The sequence below is a fragment of the Urocitellus parryii genome, chromosome 3, assembly GCF_045843805.1.
Source record: "Urocitellus parryii isolate mUroPar1 chromosome 3, mUroPar1.hap1, whole genome shotgun sequence".
Classification (NCBI taxonomy): Eukaryota; Metazoa; Chordata; class Mammalia; order Rodentia; family Sciuridae; genus Urocitellus; species Urocitellus parryii.
This window is the reverse complement of record NC_135533.1, coordinates 34,385,570-34,405,646: the sequence shown is the minus strand read 5'-3', so window position 1 is coordinate 34,405,646 and position 20,077 is coordinate 34,385,570. Positions and strand designations below refer to the sequence as shown.

Sequence of the window (20,077 nt, the reverse complement as noted above, 5' to 3'; positions counted from 1 at the left end):
TAGAGGATATTACCAAAATATCTCCCTCCCCCTTTCCCTCTCTCTCTCCAGCAGTTTCACTTTGTAACACTAACCTGCATGTTACTATTTTATTATTATGGAAAGTTCTAACATTATGTAGCATTTTCTGTACATTCAGTAGAATAGTAAGTCAAAATTCAATATAGTTTATTATCTGTAAAAGTTTTATCCAAGTATTACAAAAGTATGAAGATGATAACAGAATAATTTAAAAATAGAGTAATTAAGAGAGCCAAACCAAACACTCATGGGCAATACAACTTAAAAGTGTCACAAAACAGACCAACAAAAGACTAATAAGCAAGTCAGGACAAAGGATCAAAAATTATTGGACCATTGTAATATCACCATCTGTATTGAGAGCAAAAGAAAAGAAAGCATTCAGTCTTCTGATGAATCTCTGAACAACAGAACAAAAATCCCTAATAGGTAAAGGGTCAGTGTGAATGTATGAAAGGAAAGTACCAGCAGGTTCTACAGAATCCAATTTGCATGTGAAAGCAACAGTACCCCAACTCAATAGTCTCAGATACTCTCAAATCTTAACACGCAGAGGTGCCTCCAACATAAAGAGTCCAAAAGAGGAGAAATTATGAAGTTGAATCCAAATTGAGTAGAACAAAGATAACAGAAGCAAAGGAAAGAGAACACTGAACAAAAATGTTGAGAAAGGGAGTCGAGGAGGGTGCCTGCAGAAGCAAAAAAAAAAAAAAAATTAAGTACTTTACAAAAGCAACAGAGACTATGCTAAATGATTCCCCCTCTTCTTAAAAATGTAATTAATTTCATCTAAAATATGAGCAACAGAGAATAACAGCAGATCAGTCCCACATAAAATTATATTGTAGGGGACTAAAAGAATAAAAGAGCAGAAGAAATTTTAAAAATAATAATAAAAATAAATGTCCCATAAATTATGAAAGCATGCCAGAAAGAAGTGTTCATTTAAAATGAAGACTGTAACCTAATATTTCAAAACAAGCTAAAAAGTTTTATTTTATTTTTTTTATTATTATTATATTCTTTTTGGAGCAAGGGATTGAACTCAAGGGAACTTAACGACTGAGCCACATCCCCAGCCCTCTTTATTTTTAGGCAAGAATCTTAGTGAGTGGCTCAGGGCCTCACTAAATTGCTGTGGCTGCCTCTGAACTTGTGATTCTCCTGACTCAACCTCCTGAGTATGGTGGTGCATGTATTACAGGCATGCACCACCATACCTGGCTGCTAAATACCATTTTTTTTAAAGAGAGAAATAATGAAAAACCTTAAAACTAGAAAAACTCAGAAATTATATGTTTGGAGGCAAGGGAGATATCTTACAACTAAGATTTAGAAATAAAAAACATTTCAGGAATGAAGACTACAAGAAAAACAAGAATCAATAAACATAGTGGATAATACCTTAATAGAATTTAAAAATGGAAAGGACAACAAATGTTAGAATTAAAAGAAAATAACAACAACAAAGTGGTAAAAAGACCTCAAAAAAATTGATATGTAATATAGAAGGTCCAATATATATATAATAGGAGTCCCTAAATAAGATGACCAAAGCAACAAACAAAAAGAAACTATAACAAATTCTCTTAAAAGATAACTTAAAACCATATATTGAAAGAAAATACATATCTAGTGAAAATGATACAGAGAAGCCCACTTCAAGCATATTTTAATAAGGCTTCAGTGACCCTGAAGAATAAGACCATAGATAAAAACTATTAGAGTTCTTGCTACACAAACTAGCATGAACTCAGTAATACTGTTCCTATTAGTATTTCCTGAGGAATCTATCGAGGAAGATATTTCAACAAAAAGCTTTGAAAAAATATAACATAAGGATTGGTGGTACCTGTGGATGGAGAAGAGAGCAGTAGCATGCTTAATAACTCTAAGGCAAATACTGAACTGAAAAAAAAAAAAAGGACACAAAAACACTGAATTAGTTTCTCTCAGCACATTTGAATTTAAGACTATGGACTTCCAGAATATCTGAAAACTAAATGTGACACATCAGATTTCTTCAAGAACCAATCAATCTCTGTGTATGTATCTCTACAAGTAATTTTCATATTCAATACATTTTCATTGTGTTGGCTAGTCTTATTAGAGATATTTTTTTCCTAGATAACATAATTAAAAACATCAGCTCCTGACCAATGTATAAGAGAAACTAAAACTGAAGCATCTACATTCATGACCTTAATAGAATTCTTGCTTTTCTCTCACTCCAAAGCTGATAATCACAGAGCAAATCCCAAAGTGCATCTTATGGAAACCTATAGCAAGAACCTGGAAGGAACTAACAGGATCCTTTTTATGGGAAAAGTGTTTATCATGGAAAATGGTGGGAATGCAGACTAAAGAGCTAGAAGAGAGTGCCAATTAGAAAAAGAGAACATGGAAAGAAGCACTGAGGATGACTTTTTCTTTGCAATGGGGTCACCTAAAAGCACCTCTGAAAAAACAGAGAGAAAAACCAGGTTCTCACCCCACCACCTACCATCAATTAGACATGTTAGTAAAGAACAAAAGAGTTCCTAAATTATTTTCAAGGTTAAAAGAACTGATTGTGACTATTATGGAATCGCTACAAAAGGATAATCAAATTATGACATGCAAAATGAGATATTTAGGTATTTGTATGACTACAGTTTCTGTGACTGAAAAACAAAATGAAAAGTGACATTCTTCATAGAAAATTATCAGCTTTCTTATCTTCTATTTGAATAAAAAATGACTTAATATGACAGAGAAGCACATCAGTCTCTAGACAATGAATACTCTTCTCATGATAACTGAAAATTTACGAAATTATAAATTTATTTTAAAAAAATAATTTGTAAATAAAAACATTCAAGAATTTAAGAACTTTGCTTATATAATAATAACTATAGATTAGCTCAGAACAGCCTAGTAATATGGGGAAAAGTTAAATCCATAGTTAAATGTATAAGAGATTAGGAGAAAGGCTTAGGAAAAGAGTAACTGCTTAACTCAGTAAGATATGATAGCCAATTAAGCTAATCTACTAGTGAGAGGAAAAGGAAAAAATTCTGTACAGAAATCTGTCTGGATCCACTCATATGCTTCATGAAAAATAATCTAGTAAATTAAATCTAGCTTACAAGCTGTACTTCCCCAAAAACTCTATCCTGAGATGCAGCAAAGGTAAATATGTTGTTGACTAGGAAATACACAACTAACACCACCTTTCTAGAGTAAACCCAGAATAAACAGGCTGAACAGAATGAAGGTTTCAAAAATAAGAGAACAGATGTTTATTCTAGCATTTACTTTCATAAATATTGACACTAAAGAATCAAACATGTAGTTGTGAAGCAGTAATTTACCCAAAACTGAATGCTTCATTAAAGTTCGAATGGCCAAAATCTGCAGGAAACATCCTGAAGGAAAATGTCTTATACAAATGACACCTTTGTAGAGACCAGGGAGTAAAACAGAAGATGGTAAAACACCAGTCAGTGTTTGCATACACAGACAGAACACCTTCCATCCCAACAATTCTACAAATATTGTACATAAGACTGCCAGGAAGCAATCCCAAGAACTGAGAGCAACTTAAGAAGAAATAAAGTCTACTAATGGCATGATAAATTGCAGGGGGAAAAGTGTCATGAAATATCTTAGAATGCAACCATACTTTATTCCCTTAGTTGCCACAAAACTGGCTATTAAAATCTTAGTCAAGCTAGGCGCGGTGGCACACGCCTGTAATCCCAATAGTTAAGGAAGCTGAGATAGGAGGATTTTGAGTTCAAAGCCAGCCTCAGCAAAGGCAAAGGGACTAATCAACACAGTGAGAACCTGTCTCTAAATAAAATATAAAACAGGGCTGGGGATGTGGTTCAGTGGTCGAGAGCCCGAGTACCCCCACCCCCAAATAAAAATCTTAGTTAAGAACAGTTTATTGATTGAGCAGTACATCAATCAAAATGACACTGTCAAAGAGACAAAAATGAACTAAAGATACAAAGTCCCAGGGTTCACCTTTAATAACTAAGTTAATTTTTATTTAATATTTTCCTTAAATAATAAAAGAGCATTGTTCAACTTCAATGCCCCCCAAAATGATTAAATTAATCTCAGATTACAGTTCTGTGTATAATTTAAGAAGAGCTAGGACACTGAAAATAAAAACCACTATCACCTCCAGATGTACTACAGGCTTATTTCAATGTGGGAGGAAAATGAAACCATATCAACTCAATTATACAAAAAAGATGGCTCAAATCGATTTTTTCCCTTTCTCTACCTCTTCACCTCTAATTAATTTTTTAATTCTTTTTATGTAGTTTGAGATAGGACAAAGAACTGAACAATGTGTTCAGAGCATTATAAATAATGCAGTTCACTTATTTTTCATGGAAATGTCCCATCATTCACTTCTATCTGCCTCACCTTCCACCTATATTTTAACTATTCTAGTTTCACTTAAGAATGATAGGAAAGAAAAATTTTCCAATAAAAATCCATTTACTATTCATTTAATGATTAATGCAAGACTTAGCTACCAGAAAAAGCAAGGTTTTTTCTATAATACATAAAACATCTACTCAATAAACTTGTTGAATTTATAGATACTACATAATGAGTCTCTCCGTGGCCCTTATACACTAAATATTCAAAACTAAAAATTGCCAGGTATATATTCTGGACCTCTTTATTAAAAAGCAGATTTCCTGGAAGTGCTGCAAATAGAATAGCTCTATATTTCACTTTAACAATCTTTATGAGGTCATATAAAATCACTGTGAAAAAAATTTGAATTCATTCTATTGTCCTCATTTATATAAAGAATCATGTTTCTATGCTCAAATATTTCACAAACAGGTAATTAGAGCAGGTTCATGTGATACAGAACTCTCCATACAGCATGTGCCCAATTAATATGTTTATATAAAATAACATGACTACTTAGCAAAGACACTAAATTTCTTGTCCTTGCCAAGTACACATGGTCTTATTTGCACAGGGCTGCTATTGCTTAAAACATCTTCAAACTACTTTGAAGATGATTTTTAAAATTTTAATCAGTAAGTAGTTATAAAATCTTTAGTTGGTGATAACCAATTATATCCAAATAAATGCATTCCACCAAGATCACACAATCAAACTTAATGGAGTATCTCCTGCATACTGACAGATTTCAGTGTTAGTTCAGGCTTTAGAATTAGGAGGCATTTGGAGATTAGGTACTGCATTCTCACATCATTCAATTTTATTGAAAACTAGCACTTTTTCTCAGGTAAAGGATTTATACCATTTCCTCCCTCTTTCAAGAAAACTCTTAATCTCTGTGTATTATTCTCAGCTAAATATCACAAGAAAAATAATCTAACTGAACTAATTCATTTGAAGATAGTCTCAAGGGTATCCTTTCAGAGAGAACTGTACTTAAAAAATAATAATTGTCAACTTGAAAGAATCTTTAATTAGTAAAATTTCAGGCAGAGTGATAAAATGTAATCAAAACATTCAGGTAGAGAAATATATTTGGCAGGCAGTGAGAACCTTATACCAGAATTTCTACCCTTGAGAGGCTGACATTTTAGTTTAAGTACCTTAAATAGCTATACAATATAAAGAGGTAAATATAATACTTGGAATATTCAGAGGAAGTAACAACTATCTATACCTGGAACGTTTTTCACAAAGAAGGATGATAAATGAAAGCTGTATGCAAAGAGCAAACTGTGGGATTTTTAGGCAAAGAAGCCTACATACTGGAAACACAGATATCCCTCATAGGGAACATGTATTCAAAGCACAGAGCTAAAAAAGTCAACAGTACCTTTAACAAAAAGTACGTTCAGTTTGGAAGAAGACACGATACCCACTGGAGGATATTAAGATAAGTCTTTTATGTCAAGCTAAAAATGTTGGAATTTACCCCTTATTGCCCAGGAACCAACAGAAATTTTTCATCAAAATCAGTTTTTTTTCTTTCCTAAAGAAAGACTACTTGTATCAATAAAATGGCTAAATTAAAGATGTGAGACTAATGGCATGGAAAAAGAATCAATTCCAACAGTACAAGAAATAAGTGATAATTAGAACATGGAAGAGATGAGCCAGATTCAGGAGATAATTCTAAATACATAGGAGAAGATACCATGACTTGTCAAATGAAAAAAAAAAAAAAAAGAGGTGGGGGGGAGGAAGGAGAGAGAAAATAAGGATTATGATGGCAGGAAATAAGAACTCACTCAATACAATGATGCTCTGAGTCTGAATATCTTATAACCAAGGTGGTGTCCATAGCAGCAATAAACTAAAGAAATCATTTTCATACTGAATCCTAGTTTAAACTTATACAGAAAATATTTGTTAATAAGTTATTTTTTTTCTTCTCTCAGCATAGAAAAATACACTAGGCCACTTTTTCAAACCATATAAGCTCAAAATGAATTCCCATACTAAGGAAGTATGATATATTCTTCTCTGTGAAACACAGGTCCAACAAGATAAAAAGCACGAATAAAACATCCAAAGTCAGTTATTATGATATTTTAAAATATTTAGACCTGTAAGTTTATAGAATATAAGGATGTTTGTTTTAATTTGTTGTAAAAATTATGAGAATAAACATGGTCAGAAGAAATACAGTGACTACACTTTTCAATGCTTGTTTCAATTCTAACTTTGAGCATAATATTGTGCTTAAAAATGACAAAGTCAATCCCAACTGAGAAAATTACATATCTGTTAAGAAGTTTAAACTATAGGTAACTAGACCATCATATCAAACTATGTTAGATGATTCCAAAAAGGGAATTTATATTTAAATTTAAACTGACTTGATTTTTTCCCCAAACCACATAACAAACTTATTTCTTACCAAATATCCTTTAAGTAAAGGGTTCTGTCACAGAATTTGGCATTCAACATGTTTCCATGAAGGAAATATAACTGTAATACTATAAACAGTAATTTTTCCCATAATCATAAGAAGTCCTTCAAAACTGTGTCTAATTGGAATTCAATTGGTTTTATCTTATATAAGGTGAGCAAAATCTCTAAGTACCACTCAGTATATTAAAATTATTTAAAAGTATTACAAAAAGATGTTCATGAACTACTACCCTCTATAGACAAAGTATCAGGAGCCAGTGATTCATGTTTTCAGAGAAAGGAATGTGAACTTCAGTTCTCTTTGTCTCACATACACACAAAGTGAACCTATAGGAGTACACACATCAATTGGCCTTATAGGTGTATTGATATACAGGAACTTCATATGTTAAAGTCAGCCTTAGGAATATATAATTGTAAATAAAAGCACAATCCACAGCATTAATACTATATCGAGTTTAATTATGCTTACTTATTGTTTGTCTTCCTGACATTTTCATAAGAGTACAGGGTTTTGTGAAAGTTTTTCATAAGGTAGGAATACTTCTGTAAAGCTGGTTAGGAACAGTTTGCTAGAAAGTTATAACTCAACCAATGCCTTCTCTTCTTCTTCTTTTTTTCAATAAGGACAAATATTCCAGAAAAGGCCTCAGAATATTTATCTAACATAAATATAATATACTATATTAGTATAATATAATCACATATTTTTTCACAGAGGTATAAAATCTTTAGTACATGAGTCCTCTTCCTTTTAAAAGTTATTTGAATTCCAAATTTGTTTAGAATTCTAAAACTCATAGAAAGGAAATGGAAAACATTTATTTATGCTCAGTTCTAACACCTTCTTAGGATACTGTTAATTTGCCAAATGTCAGAACATTTTATTCAGCAATGACAAATTACAATATTCAGTAATATGTTTTTACCACCTGAGATGATTGAACTTTAACCTTGAATAACTGACTTCCTAAAAAGTTTTCGTAAATAACATTCTGGGAAATTGAATTATTTTATTTGTACCAAAGATAGACATTCTGTAAAGCAAATAGTCACCCTGAAATTTGCATTACAGTTTAAATTTTACATTATAATAAGGTACAAAGGGAATATGTAATTCACATTCTCTTTACAAGCTTAGTATAATATAATCATGACCTTTAGGAGAAACTATACAAACATCTAAATTCAAAAGCCCATCAAATTTTGGGAATGATTTGAGTTACTCTAATTATATTAAGAAGCTGATTCCATGGAGCTTCACAAGGCCAAAATTCACTTGACAGAATTCTAAATGTAACTTAGACACTCTTTGTGCAGAAATCTATCTTCCATCTTTAAAAAGTGGACTATTCGACATAATTTATCTTTGTCCCAGCCCATCTCCATCAGCAAAAGAACCTGTACTATACAAAGGTCTAAATTGGTGATTTTAGAAGCTTGTACACTAACACTGAAAGACAGGCCCTAAACAAAGATAAAAGCCATTAGTTACATAAATGACTAAGCATTCTAGAAAATGGGTGATATAAGTATAATCCATTAATTTCAACCTCTGTCGCATATTTATAGGACAGCATGACCTAACAATCACTGTTGAGTGATTTAAATACAGTATGTACAAACTTGTGCTCTTTCCATGTATGTGTGTGTGAGTGTATTTACACACAAGTGTAAACACCTAAATTCCCACCCCCCCACACATGTACATATAAATCTCAAGGTGAAACCGCTATATAAACCCTATGTAAGGATTTAAACAAATATTTACTGCAGGATAATATAAGTACTAGAAACTGTATGACAGATGCTAAATGCTAAAAATGACATGTGTCATTAGATGAAGCAGACACATCTACCCAAATTATCTTGAACAGAATTATAAAAACAATAGATGAGTTTAACGTAAATGAAAGTCATAACTAAACTTCCAAGGGCTTTCAAACAGTTGTATTAACTACAGAATAATACAGTGGGTCAAATATTCAAAGATTCCATGACTGTACTATAATATTACTTTCTCAAACATTTTGAGGAATTTTAAGAAGTGAATAATATTTTTAAATGAATAAAACAATAATAATTTATATCATTACTTTTCCTACTTGTTCCTATTTCCTAAAATTCCTATGTACAATTTAAAATTACTTCTTATATAGTTATATTCAAGGGCCAGAAACTTATTTTCCATGTTCCAAGTGCAACATTAAAAAAAAAAGAAAAAAGACACACAAAATATGATTCATCTAACATCTACTTCTATTATCATAAGATTTAAGTGTAACATTTCTTCCTTTAAATAGAAATATTGGCACAAAGATGTTAATTTTTTGATCACTTGGCACAGTACAAAATAAAATATGGCACTGTCCAAAAGATTAAATCAAATAGTAATGCTAAATGTTATAATACTAGTATTTCTTTAAAAACTAAAAGTGGACAAAAATAAAAATAGGTAAACTCTGATTATAATAAGGTAAAATAAGTCACTATGCTAAGCTATCAAGTAAATGGTAATATAACACATGATATGCTTACTACTTTCCATTCTAATGTAGTGATAACAGATATTCAGCCAGAGCCAAGCCTTACACATTTCAACAGCCTCTCAGGACATCACTAAGTTTTACTATGCAATATTACTGCATAAGAAACCACACTGGACAATACAGTTCAGACTTCTGTAACAGTGGATATGTATATGTGTTCAGAGACAGAAGGGTCAGTGACATCATCCTAAGCCAAACACAACAGAATATATACAAAAATATTCTACATGTAATATAGAAGCCATAGAATGAAGCTATTCTAAGATTTAATAAAAGAAAAAAATACACACACACACACACACACACACACACACACACACACACTGTGGCAACTTTAAAATAGAAAACCAAAAAGCTCAAGTTAACTCAGAGAGGTAAGCACAAAACCATAATAATTCACAAATGATTCTGAATACTGAATCAAACTAAGGCAGAATTTTAATGATTAACCTTGCTTAGAAATACAAATGTGAGCACACCACTTGCACAAAGTATGTTTTAAAAGTCAAACGGCATGTGGTAGGGGTTTAATAAATATTAAAGAGGTAGAAAATCCCTTTGCTTTACTAACCAGGGTATTGTCAACAAGTACAATACCTGGTGGAAACATTACTTGACTGAAGTTATCACTGGAATTTAAGCTATACTAAAAAAAGGCTTACTTGAACATAGCATATGGACATATGTTATCCAAAAAGATAAAAAGTAAGCAAATGTGGTCAATTGAATAAGGTGTTTTTAATAATGGGTTGTTTCTGACATAAAAAGTATTAAAACAATTTCAAAATAAGTTTTTTTAATAAGCTATCTGATCAAAATGTTGCAGAATATTTAGGGTTTTTTTGAAAATCCTAATTTCTCAGTTTAAATCCCCAATTTCACAATACTATAATAAACTGTGTTTATTAATATTTGCTAGCGCCATTTAGTAAGTACTAGACCCTTAAAGGATCTGACTAGAAGCAGGAAAAGTACAGTTGATACTTTCTAGGGGTGAAACTATCAAATAACCCAAAATTACTTTAGAAGAAACAATGTTGTCACATAACTTTAAAAGATACTATGAATATATTTTGTTTATATACCACCAGCAAATATATAAACAAGCCCATATTTTATTATGATCTTTTTGTACCGTCTTTTTGTGTCTTCATGTAAGGCTCATTTCACAGGTTTACATGAGAATAGAATAATTTGTGTGGCTAGACCTGATGCAATCCTGAGCAAAAACTAACTTCTACTAGTTTTTATTATCTTCTAAGGTACCAGTATTATTTAACCAATTCAACTTGTAAACAGACCAATATATTTAAGAAGTAAAAATAATTATAGAAGAAATGTCATGAGAAACTAACTACCACATAGACTCTAAATAAAATGATTTTAAATTTCTTAATAAAAATACAGTTTCTAATGTTATTTATGAAGGGTCTCATTTCCACATTCAGACTAGCTTAATAGTAAGCAGAAACAACACTCACAAAAAATGCCCAAATATTTTTATGAAAAAAATTGAGATTAAAATTTATTTTCTATATTACATCAGCAAACCTAGAAAAGAGTTAATTAGATATAAATCAAACTGTTTTTAAGGTAGTATGCCTTACTTTGCTATGGCAGTGCTATATAAAAGATACTGTTTTAAATATCACTGAAATATTAAGGGTGAGCCAGGTAAGGTGGCACACATCTGTAAGTCCCAGAACTCAGGAGGCTGAGATGAAAAAAATCATTTGGGTACAGGAGTTTTAGACCAGCCTGGACAACATCATGAGACTCCCATCTCAATAAATAAATAAATATCAATGGATGAGAAAAATAATCATATTCCTGGAGGTGAATGGAAACTTATGATACTTTATTATAAATAGGGAGATCTTTTTTCAAGGTTTACAAACTCCACACAAATTTTAGGGTTATACGAAATAAATTTTTTAGTTTTTTAATTAATGATAAACTGATAAGTTAATAAGGTGGTATGTCTTTAAGGACAAAGGGAAGAATGTCTAATAATGACACAGTAAGGTTTCATATACTATGCCATTCTTATATGCATACCTGGGGCCTCAATTACTGGAGAGACACACAGCTATTTTAATTCCATGGTCCCTAAAGTATAGTTCTATTTAGCTTTCTTCACCCAAGTCTCCAAAACTATTTTTAGCTTATGTCTTCACTGAAAAGGCAGTGAAGTTACCCACTGTGTATGCTTTCCTGCCCCATAACTAAATAGATTCCAAAAGAAAACTTCAGCTATCTGGAAGTCGGGCCTTAGCATTCACAAGGCACTCTGTACCCTCTGTGTATACTGCCTGTCTTTAAGCCAAGATTACTGAACTTTAAGGACCTTATTTCTTCCTCTATGAAGAGGTTGATAAAAGCAACCCTATGGTGAGTTCTAATGAAGGTTAGTAAATGACATAAAAGTTCAATAACTAATTTTATTAAGAATCATCAAGTATAATAAAATTTCTTTTCCTTTAACTAAGAATCTTTTCCTTACCCAGCCCAAATCTTAACTATTCCTACCCACCTAACTTTATTTAAAAGATAAAATAAGATGCAAAGAGTCAGTGACTTGTTCAAAGTCAAAGGTTAAAACTGAAAGTAGAACCCAGGTCTCTTAACTCCAAATCTAGTATTTTTCAGTATATCTTTCTGTTCTAAGACACTTTCATGGAACCATTTGGAAAATAATTACTTTGGACTTTGATTTGGTCATTAATTCTAGAGGGAAAAAAAAGCCAAGTCATATTATCAAGGAATAATGTAGTCACTTTTTTCATTCTACCTTCATTGGAAAAAACGAATAATCCCCAAAATAAAATTTCAGAATCAGTTATAGCATAATTCTAGTTAGTCAATAACCAGTCATACAATATTCAATACTACTAAAGTACTCCTTTTATCAGGTATAAAATAGATATTAATAAAGCTAATTAAACCACAAAGAGTTCATTTATATCTTATTGATTCTGCTCAAGAAAAGCACAACTGTTTTCTTCAGCAGCATACCAATAACTTTTCAATAATATAAAAGGCAAAATCAGCAAATGGACTATTTACAAAACTTTTCTAATGGACATACTAGAAAAAATAAGGAACTATTACTGTTAATAGGTATTCAGTTTTCAGTAATATTCAGCAGCAAGTTATAGCAGTTTTTACTATTTTGTTATGAAACACATTTAGGTGATTGGTTGATTTCTTCACAATTCTAATACCTTGGCAGACAATCCTGGACACTAACCTACCACACAATCATGGGCTTCATTGGTTTAACTCATCCTTATTTTTGGCAAGTCATTATTAAGGTGCACTAGGATGACATTTCATTATGTTGTATAAAGTTCAAACCCACAATATGCATAAGTAACCATCAGTTCTTAGGAAGGTTGAATCAACTCAGCTCTGGGCACAAAGATAATCACTTGTGACTAGTAATGTTTAGTGATTCCTGACATGAGTTTATCATAAATACAACTTTTATTACTAATGGAGAAAAGTTCTTCTGCTCACTATATTCAAAGACAGCACACTTGGGGGGCCAGACACAATCAAGTTCATATTGAGCCCTCAGGAAAAAGCATGTACACATGTACACATGCTCATTCTCTTTATGTAAGAAACAAATGAGAAAAATAGCCAATCCTTCCATATTCTAGTTTACATTCACCAAACAATATTTCACATTTTTAGACATTCTGAAAATGTCAAAGCATATCCAGTGCAGCATAATAGTGCCATGGAAACAAAAGAAAGTCCATCCATTTGTCATTTTTTAAGGTCTAAAAGCTCAGCTGATCATCAACACCAGAATTTTTTAGTTAGGCACAACAGTACAGTTTCATAGAATGAACACTGAATCCAGAATCTGAATTATAAATCTATTTCATTGCTGAATGAGAGTATGCACTGCTTGGTATATATGGTATATATTTAGCACTCAATTTTTTTTTTTTTTTTTGCTTATTACCTACAACCAAAGACAGCTTAAGATAGGGGAAAGTGCTTGAGGTATTCATGAATTTGCCTCCTCCTGGTATTTGCCTCAACAACACTCCCTTGAAGTAAACAGCAGTGCTTAAAGGTATCTGTCATGTCTGTTCCTTGTAAAATGAAATAGTAGAAGAGTACTTTTCTAGAATTTGTTCATAAGTAAAATCCTTAGATTTTTCAGAATTACTGATAATCCATTATACTTTGTTTTGCAAAACAAAGAATAGCTGGATGATTGATGAGTGAAGTCATTTTCAGGGATCCAGAAGAAGGGTAAACATGGGAAAGACAGGTGGCTTCTGGTATTTCATCAGTTCCCCAGACTTTCTATACCTATAGATGAGTAGTGTTCTCTTTCTTCTGCTTGCTATTGGCAAACCAGTTAGATATCAGGATACACAAATAAGGTCAGCCTCTGGTCAAAATAATTAAATAGTGTACAGGACAGAAAAGAGTGTCAATGATTTGTTCTTAGACATTTATTAGTAAGAGCACAAAATTATATACTTAAAACAAAAGACAACAAGACTCAGGATAGGTACTATAGAAAAGCCTATTTGGGTGGTATCTGGGAATTCTAAGTTCTGGAGAAAAGATCAAACTAAAATTAAGAAAAATAAAGTTTTTAGCATATACTCTTAGGCAGATTATTAGCTCCATGCTAACAGTTTGGTAAAATAGGCATTTAGGATTTAAATTTCAAACTTAAGGAAAACTCTTGCCTGTCTGTTGAACACTGTCATTTATTTCCATTTTATTCATGGCAAAGGGACCAATTACTCCCTTGTTTTCTTATTCACATGAAGTATACATTATCACAAATAAGATCAAAATTGCAAAGATATCATTATACTTCAACATTATGCCAGTATACAAATCCTAATTTGCAATAGGTCTTTGCAGAAATGTACACTACAGTGAGTGAAGCATGTTGTGTAAAAAGTACTGAAATGAATGAAATGATTTTCAGTTCCACACACACACAATCCTATATCTAGTTAAAAATTAAGGTGCTTTTATACACCACAGACATTCAGTATTCAATATGCTTAGAGTAATAGAGGAATACAATATTTAAACATAACATAGTATATTGATAAATTCACTTGTCTATTTGGCTATTCACTTATTGATCTGGAAATTTTATACACCATGAATTAAGTAATGGGAAGAATTAGATCCATAAATAATGACTATTGTTGCTATTTAGCATAGTTCTCAGAGGCTGAAAACCTTTCCCCAAATCAGTATTTGAAATCTGTTATTTTAGAAAAAGCTAAAACTTACACATATTTCCACTCTAATACAGCAAAGCTTTGAAAAATTTTCCTTTAAATACTATTTAAAAACCTCATCTTAAAAGGGGGAGGAGAGACTTTAATATCCAAAAATATCAGTCTAAGAATAAACTTTATAAGAAGAGAATATGACTATCTCTAAAGAGAGGAAAAAATTACTAAAAAATGTTTGCATTACACAACTGAGCCCAGCATAAAAATGACTGAAAAAGAGGGATTTAATGAAAAGAATAAAAAACTGAAAGTGGACTAATTAAAACACAAAGACATGCATACATGGTACACAGTCACCATTATATACTGGCTTGGCTTTACATTATCTTTTAAAATAAAATCATAATTTCTGTAAGTATAAACAATGAGGTTTTCAGGTATTATGAAAAATTCTAATCAAATTTCACTCTATAGAGTATTAGGTCAAAATAAATCTGATATGTTAAATCAGAAACTAACACATGCTATTTTTCACAGGAGGAGCTATGTAAGTTTCAAGTTTTTTCATATTTTTGTTACTAGATTCAATGCATCTGAAATATGCAATATTCTCCAATCTGAGGTTCTCTGATGCAACTGTTTTTACATACTTCAGAATTTATAATTCATCCCAATACTCAATCTTTACTAAAAAACCACAAGAGGATCTGTACTTGCTACTTACTATCTCACACAGTAAAATTGGATTTCTTCTGTGTTTAAATCCATGGGTTTTGCTCAATGAGGTTTCAGAAAGAGGCAACTTTATTATATTTTCTTTTGGTTGTTACTAATGCTTTTAAAGATCATTAATTTTAACATTAACATTCTGCTGTAGTCTCATTTAAGCTGTTCTATTTATCTCAAAGGTAGACTTTATGTATTACCATTACAAAAAATAACTATTTGCATAATACTTTATGATTTTACATCTATTACAAACACATCACAGGGAGTCTGAAGACACATTCAGCAGCTTGTCATTCACCACTTCAAGACCCTTTAGAACCAAACAAGGGGGAGGGTGACATTTTGTTAATGGCAGAAGTACAGAAATGAACATAAATAACAAACCTTGTAGTTTTAATAATACAAAAGAAAGAAAAAAATACAAACAAATTGAGGATGATCCATGAGCATAAACAAAACAGTTTCAATTTGTAAAACTCCATGTCTTCTAGATAGAGCAAGATCTTTGCCAATTTATACATCTTCTGTTATGATACCCATTTAAGCTATCTAGGACTATGCCATGTAACTAAAGAAAATTAATCTTTTTGCTGGGTTTTATAATTAACATGATATTATCGTTGCTCCTATTTATAGATGTCAGCTTTTCCTCAGCTTTGTGAAATAATCTGAATATCAATTCTCTACCAGTCTAGCCTTAACCCTATAAATAGGTATACTACAAATGTTTAAGAGAAAAATAATGACATAATGTGTTTAGAGATTATGTTGTTTCATAATTTCTTTTTGGTAAAAGAATTAGAGAAAACTCTGTAAAGCCTCTATTTTTCTTCCATAACCATCACTCCAGATAAAATGCACAAAATAATGAAAGCTCACTCGTCGTCTCTAATCCAAATGCCCACAGCACTTGGAAGGTTTCTGTAAACAATATGCCTCTATAGGAAATACATATCCCCTAGGCCAGCATTTACTTAATATTTTTAAATGTAGCTTCAAAGCACAGTGCAATACTACTATCAAACACACACACTCTGAAATGTACAGAAAAGGAAGGGGGTCGAGAGAGGGGAAGAAATGGAGCACGTTGTTGTTTTTCATTCATGCAGTATAGTGATGTCAGTGTCTGCAGCAGTAGTGGCAGCGGCAAGAACCCTGACCAGCAGAGGCTAAAATCTACTGAAGTCAGAATCTTGCAGAATTCAAAAGAAAATGAGTGTTGAAAATTCTATCAACTCATAGCATGGATTTTAAATGGCTAAATAGGATAGAATACTTGTGTAGTTTTAACATAGGTAGAAACAAGGCAGGATGTGGAGAAGTAACATAGAGGTAATATAATCAAGGAACTAGGGACACAGGAGCCTGCATTCAAAATCACTTCAATGGAAGAAGCTGACAAAACCACCTGGTGTTAAGAACAGCAGAAAAACATCTCTAGCAGAGAAAGCCTTTCAATTCCCAGCACAAGCTTTGACACTGCAAATCTGTCTAGTGCCCAACCAGACTCAGAAAAGTGTTTTCATCATGTTTGCATTAAAATTGCATTAAACTTGGATGTACCATGCTACAACAAAGGGGAGAGTTTAAGCTTGATCACAAGTTTCATTAAAACTTCTTGATGATGGGGCATGTAATTTCCTAAACCATTAGGGCTTTTGAAGGATGCAGAAAAACAAGTTGTACTATTATCTGTTGTAATATGTTACTGTTTATCAACAAAAGGAAAGGAGATACTAGATGGCCATTAGAATGTTGCAGGAATTGCCAAAACTTCTCATACTCTGGCCCCAAGATCCTCTGTACACAATCTGTAACATTATTTTATGCTTTTTACATTAGTCCCTAAAAGAAAATCCCAAAACTCAATTTATGCATTGCTAAAGCTAAATCACGCAAAAATTTATTTAACTGCCTTCTTTTCTTTCTTTCTACTACCTCTCATTTAATACAGATCTAGAAAATGTGCAAAGGAGTTGCATATGGCATTAATCTGTTGGAAAATAGTGGTCTTTTCTATAAAACACAGCCAAAGATGTGTGTTCAGTTGTGGTCATTATTAGGGAGATCACGTTGTTTTCATTCATTCATTCAGGATTTGCTGGAGGATGTCAGTTTCTGCAGCAGCTGGCTTGACCTGGGGGAGGAGTGGGGGAGCAAATTCCTCCTGGTGCATACAGATTACAGGATGTATTCCTTGGAGCTCATGTACTTATCCCATTGCACTACATCCTACACTGGGGCTCACCATCAAGTGGTCTGAAAACAAGTGCCTTGGCAACATGCAAATTATACAGGTCTGAAATATTATAACTAAAAACACCAAAACTGATCTATCATAACAAAATCGCTTTTCTAACACTAACACTTTCATCAAGAAAACTCCATTTAAAAAATTCCACATACCACATAAACATCGAACAGAACTTGACAGTGTTTCCCCTCCAAGCAGAGATTTTTCCACTCAGTATGATCCCTTCCCTCCACAATGCAGCGGCAGCAGCAACTGTAGCCCTTAACTGGTGCCTAATAATATTAGCTACTTCACTCTCCCTTATGGGCTTTAAGTCCCTGTTTTGGCTTATCTTTTTCTCCCCCAGGACTCAACTAGATCATGCACTTTGTCCCTAGACATAAACAAAACAAAACCAAAACAGAAAACATTATGGGAAGCCCACAACATCCACTAGCTCATCATTACCTCTGACATCTAACAAAAAAGAAACTTGAGATCTTTACACAGCTCAACTGAACTGTTAAGTGTACTTAAAAATGAACAGAAAAGGTGAACACATTCCACAAACAGGTTTTTAGAAATTTATCGTGAAAACTATGAGTTTGGCATAAACCGTTTCAAGGGGCAGTTGTGCTCTGATGCATGACTATATAAAGTAGAGGAGAGAGATTGGAAAGAAAAAAAAAAAAACCTATACAATTGCACAGCCCAAACTGTCTTCTTTACACAGCCTTATAACGCCACTACTTCTCCGGAAATGGAATAAATATATACATATCCATATGTATGTGTGTGTGTATACACACACACACACACATGTATGTATATACGCGTGTGTGTGTGTCCGGATAGTTACAGGCACATTTTACACACACAAACCCACACTCTCACATATATCCTGGTAGTTACAGTCACGTTAGGAACTTCACAGGAAAGCACAAAGAGACTGCCGAGATTACAACTACCAGGCACCTTATCCGCAGTTGGAGAGTTTATGTGCGTGTTTTAAGTGTTTCGCCCAGCTCTTCCTTACCCGGTTACAAACAGCACACACACGGGAGAGAGAACTAATCAGCTCTTAAACTGAAAAACCTTTCGACGCAGGCGAGTGATGGAAGATAAAATCTGAGGGGCGACATGAGGGTCAAATAAAAGTTGCTTTTCAGTTCGCTCCTCCAAGCCCCGCAGCGACCGCAGGGGGGTGAGATTCCCAAAGCCACTTTCACACCTTCAATAATGCACTATCAAAGAGAAGCCCGGAGAGGCTGAAGTTTCCACGGAGGACACCATCGGGGAGACGCAGCCCGGGAGGACAGGAGGATTGGGCTCGCTACCTCTGCACACCGGCGAGCCGGGGCTCCGTCTCTCAGGTGAGCTGCTCCTCCGGTGGCTCTCAGGGGACCGTCTCGGGCGGCCCTTGGCCCGCGGCGCCTGCTCGGCAGGGGCTGTGGCCGGCGGCGGCGTCGGGCTGGGCGGGCTGGGGCCGCGGGCCGCGCCGGGCCCCGGGAGGCTGCCCAGCGAGGCGGCGGCGGCGGGCGGGCGAGTGGGACTGTGCTGGCTGCCCCGCAGGAGCTGGTAGGGCACCGTGGCGCGGATGGGCTGCAGCAACCGACCGGCTCCTGCAGCCGGGGCGCAGCCCACGCCACCGCCCGCACCATTCCCGCTCCCGGCGGCGGCGGCCGGCGGGGAGCCCGCGGCGCTGCGCCGCATCCTCTGCGGCGGGGGATGAGGGGTCTGAGAGGAACTAGAGGAGGAGGAGGAGGAGGCAGTGGACATGGTGGCTCCACGGGCCCTGGACGACGCCGGCCGACACGGAGGCGCGCGAGCGTGTGGGAGCCGGCGCGATAGTGCGTGCGAGTGTGTAAGGGGGAGGGGCGGGGGTATGAGGAGGGGGAGGAGTCTCTGGGCTCCCCCTTCCCAACGCGCACCCCCGCCGCCTCAGCGAGGGGGGAGGGGAAGGCTGCGAAAACAAACGTCCAACCGCCCCAACCGCCTGGCTGGGATCGGCGTGGCGGTCACGGCCGGGGCCGTGAGGAGCCCGGAGACGCCGCCACCTCCCCGGGCATCGCGCTGACAGGGCACCCGCCCGGATCACGCAGCCCCGGGGCCGCTCGCAGCCTTCTCCTCAGCCCTTGGGGACTGCACGCGCAGGAGAACTCGGCAGCTGCAGGGAGGGCCGCGGTTCCTGCTTCTAGGGACGGGGGTAGGGGAAAAGGGCCTCAAGGTGCCTTGCGCTCCGCGGAGCCCGCGCCACCGCAAACGCCGTCGCCGCCGCCTCTACCCGCTTCTCACTGGGAATGGCAACTAATCCTCCACCCGCACCCCGCCCCCGGCACCGCCTCCTGGCGGTCGGGACCGGCAGCTGCCGCAAGGAACACTCCCATTGGCTCCTCTGCTCTCCACCCCAGCTCGAGTGATTGGTTCTGGAATAGGAG

At 35.1% G+C, this 20,077-nt stretch overlaps 1 protein-coding gene across 2 annotated transcripts in view; it reads right to left on the bottom strand.

Annotated features, from left to right (window-relative positions):
* The window catches only part of Glcci1 (glucocorticoid induced 1), an 83,731-nt gene extending 64,244 nt beyond the window's left edge, over nt 1-19,487 (bottom strand). For both annotated transcript variants that reach the window (XM_026391551.2, XM_026391552.2), the window contains exon 1: nt 18,977-19,487. In XM_026391551.2, the coding sequence (XP_026247336.1) occupies nt 18,977-19,418 (442 nt within the window). In that variant the 5' untranslated portion in view covers nt 19,419-19,487. The remainder of the gene's footprint in view (nt 1-18,976) is intronic.
* Between the last annotated feature and the right edge of the window lie 590 nt (nt 19,488-20,077).